At 51.7% G+C, this 3052-nt stretch overlaps 1 protein-coding gene across 1 annotated transcript in view; it reads left to right on the forward strand.

Moving 5' to 3' along the window:
- Window positions 1-2820, forward strand: part of LOC104290556 (taste receptor type 1 member 3) — a 5640-nt gene extending 2820 nt beyond the window's left edge. The window contains exons 3-6 of the mRNA XM_009889669.1: window positions 1-238; window positions 675-878; window positions 1173-1293; window positions 1895-2820. The exon at window positions 1-238 is cut by the window's left edge and continues 539 nt beyond it. Coding sequence (XP_009887971.1) covers window positions 1-238; window positions 675-878; window positions 1173-1293; window positions 1895-2820 — 1489 coding nt within the window. The remainder of the gene's footprint in view (window positions 239-674; window positions 879-1172; window positions 1294-1894) is intronic.
- The last annotated feature ends 232 nt before the right edge of the window (window positions 2821-3052 follow it).

Consider the following 3052-nt stretch of genomic DNA (forward strand, 5'->3'; position numbering starts at 1 on the left):
TCAGCAGGATCAGTTTTGCCAGGAGTCGAGAGAATTCAACCACCACATGAACTCTGACGTGCTGGACACACATTGCAAAGAGTGTGACCACATCTCGCTGCGTGACGTCTCGTCCATGCTAAGCCGCTCACAAATACAACCCGTGTACGTCGCAGTCTACAGCGTGGCTCACGCACTGCACAGAGCGTTGGGGTGCACCCACCAAGCATGTCCCAAAGCATCCGTCAGATCTTGGCAGGTGAGTAACGGTCAGGGGGACAAACAGCAATTTTTTTTAGCCAATCTGCACACCAGAGCTGCACACAGCCAGGCGGGGGGGGGGGGGGGGACAGCGGCCCGGCGCGGGGGGGGGTAACGCTGCACGGTGCCCCTGCCCTGGCTCTGATACAACCTTGGCAATTCCCTCAGCTGGTCAACCCCTACGCCGGCGCACTGCACCGTCTCTGCGGCCGGCTAGAGCTGCATTCTCCTCCCCAGGGCTACGTTCTGGCTCCCACTAATTGGGCTTGGCACAACAGAGCAGTTGATAACACAGCTAGAAGGTCGATAGCTGCAATCAGCCTACATCAGGGACAACTGATTTCAGCCAGAAATCAGCTTCTTGCTTTATCATCCTCCAAGCAAGAACATCAACTGTACCAACACTTACTGTCAATTCCCATTTTTCTCCTCAGCTGCTGCGCTTCATGAATACTCTCCCGTTCAAGGTGAATGGCCAAAGTTTCAGGTTTGATCAATCCCACGGCACAAACACTGGCTACAAGCTGATATTCTGGTCCTGGAGAAACAGCACCCTTACTTATCTGCCTGTTGGCAACTACGAAGAGTCCCTGTACATCAATAAGTCCCAGATTCAGTTTCACACTGCAGATCAAAAGGTAAAGGCAGCGGGCAAAAGCATAAACTATCACAAAATGAAGTAAACTCTTTTGCTGCTTCATCAGGACTGTTCACAAGGAGCTGTTGGTCTGCATGCTCCTCCTACGAGCTCTGCGTGGGACCCAGTTCTTGCTCCTCTGCAAACATGTAACCCATGTCCATTGCACTCCCAGCGCTGTTTAAGACTCAGACACAGGTCGGATCCCAGCACAGCCAATTTCTTCTCATTTCTTTGGTGATACGGTGCTTCTCCTGAAAGTGTCTGGCTGACATTCCTTCTTCCTTTTGCCTAGGAGCCTACGTCAGCGTGCTTCAGACACTGTAAACCAGGACAATTCAAACGAATAAAAGGATTCAACCTTTGCTGCTACGACTGTACAGACTGTCCAGAAAACACCTTCTGGAGCGCTAAAGGTGAGGTCTGAGAAATTCAACGTCTTTAACTGTCTCCGTTATGTCTATCTACTAGCTGAGGTCACACAGGCTCACAACAACCAGTTGGGAGCTCTTCCTCCATGCAGCACTGCCAGGGCAGAACATCCCTCTTGTTCTGCTGGGCATTGCTCAGTCACGCTCTGCAGATCTACAGTGGGGGACCCTCCTCTGTCGATCCCAAAGAGAAGGCGTAAGGACAATGTGTATGTTTTATCTCAAGAGATAGGAGAGAGGGGGTATGATGAAATTCTGGGGTCGTAGGTAGAAGAGAGGCGTATGATGAAATTCTGGGATCTTTTGGAAGCTGGTGATCCTTCCTGGGATCTTGGCTCTGGAAACAGAGCCAAGAAATGTGTGGATCCTTTTGGGGGGAGGGTGGACATGTGGAGGTAAAAAAATAGATTAAACTATCCCAAGGCTTTGGAAATCCAATACACTTAAGAAGGGAGGGAAGCAGGCAAGGCAGCTCCCAAACCAACTGCCTAATTCATGACCGCGATCCTTCCTCAAGGACCGCCTGCAGTGGGGGAGCAGCACTCCGCTGCGAGGTGGTCATCAACTTCTCACTGCTGCTTTGCAGACAGCTCCACCTGCACGCCCTGTCTGGAGCATCAGTGGTCCCCCGTCCAGAGCACCCAATGTTATGACCGCAGTGAGAGATACCTCTTTTGGAACGAGCCGCTCACCGTTGCCTTGCTAACGTTGATGTCCATCACCATATCCTTGACTTGTCTGACAGCAGTGCTCTTTGCAAGGAACCTCGAGACTCCCCTTGTGCAGGCTGCTGGGGGCAAACTGACCCTCTTTGCCCTGTTCGCACTCACGCTGCTGTGTCTCAGCTGCTGCCTCTACATAGGCAAACCCAGTGACAACCTTTGTATGATCCAGCAGATAGTCTACGCCCTGTGCCTCAACGGCTGTTTCTCTACGTTCTTCATCAAGTCCCTCGAGGTCACCCTTGTGACAGAGTTCCCTCGCTGCGCCCCCACCTTCTTGCACTGGGTGACCCAGAGGAGGGCCTGGCTCCTCGTCGCCCTCTGCCTCCTCACCGAGTGTTTGCTCTGTTCCTGCTATCTTCGCCTGGGCCCTGACTACCTGGCGGCTGATTACAGGTCACTGCCCGCTGAAGTTCTGCTCGTGTGTAACACCAAGTCCTGGTTGGCCTTTGCGCTGCTGCACGGCTGCAACGGCTGCTTAGCCTGCGTCTGCTTCCTCTGCACGTTCATGGTGCGCACCGCTGGGAAGAAGTACAATATTGCCAGGGGGATCACGTTTGCCATCCTAATCTATTTCATCATCTGGATCTTCTTCATTGCTATTTTCGCCACCCTGAAGACAGTCCTGAGGTCTGTTGCTCAGATTGCTACCATCCTGACAACCAGTCTGGGTATCCTGGGGACCTTCTATGTCCCTAAGTGCTACATCATCTTGCTTAGGCCTGATCTGAACACGGTGGATTATTTCCAGAATTCCATCAAAGAGGAGACAGAGGAGGACCCTCAATAAACAGGCAAGAAACCAGATCCAGTCCACCTGCTTCTCAATAGAAGCTGGCTCTATTTTAATGAGACAATTCTGTTTATGACAACTCTACAAGCTATGGTCCCAGATACAGCCGTGATATAAAATACAGCCTTATCCAGTAGGCTGAACACCGGGACCAGAATTTTTAAGCTGCAAAAGCACAGGGCTCTACTCAACGAGCTAAAGCAAAATGTCCCCAGCACAGTAGTATGCA

The sequence above is a fragment of the Charadrius vociferus genome, unplaced genomic scaffold (genome assembly GCF_000708025.1).
Source record: "Charadrius vociferus isolate BGI_N301 unplaced genomic scaffold, ASM70802v2 scaffold477, whole genome shotgun sequence".
Lineage (NCBI taxonomy): Eukaryota > Metazoa > Chordata > Aves > Charadriiformes > Charadriidae > Charadrius > Charadrius vociferus.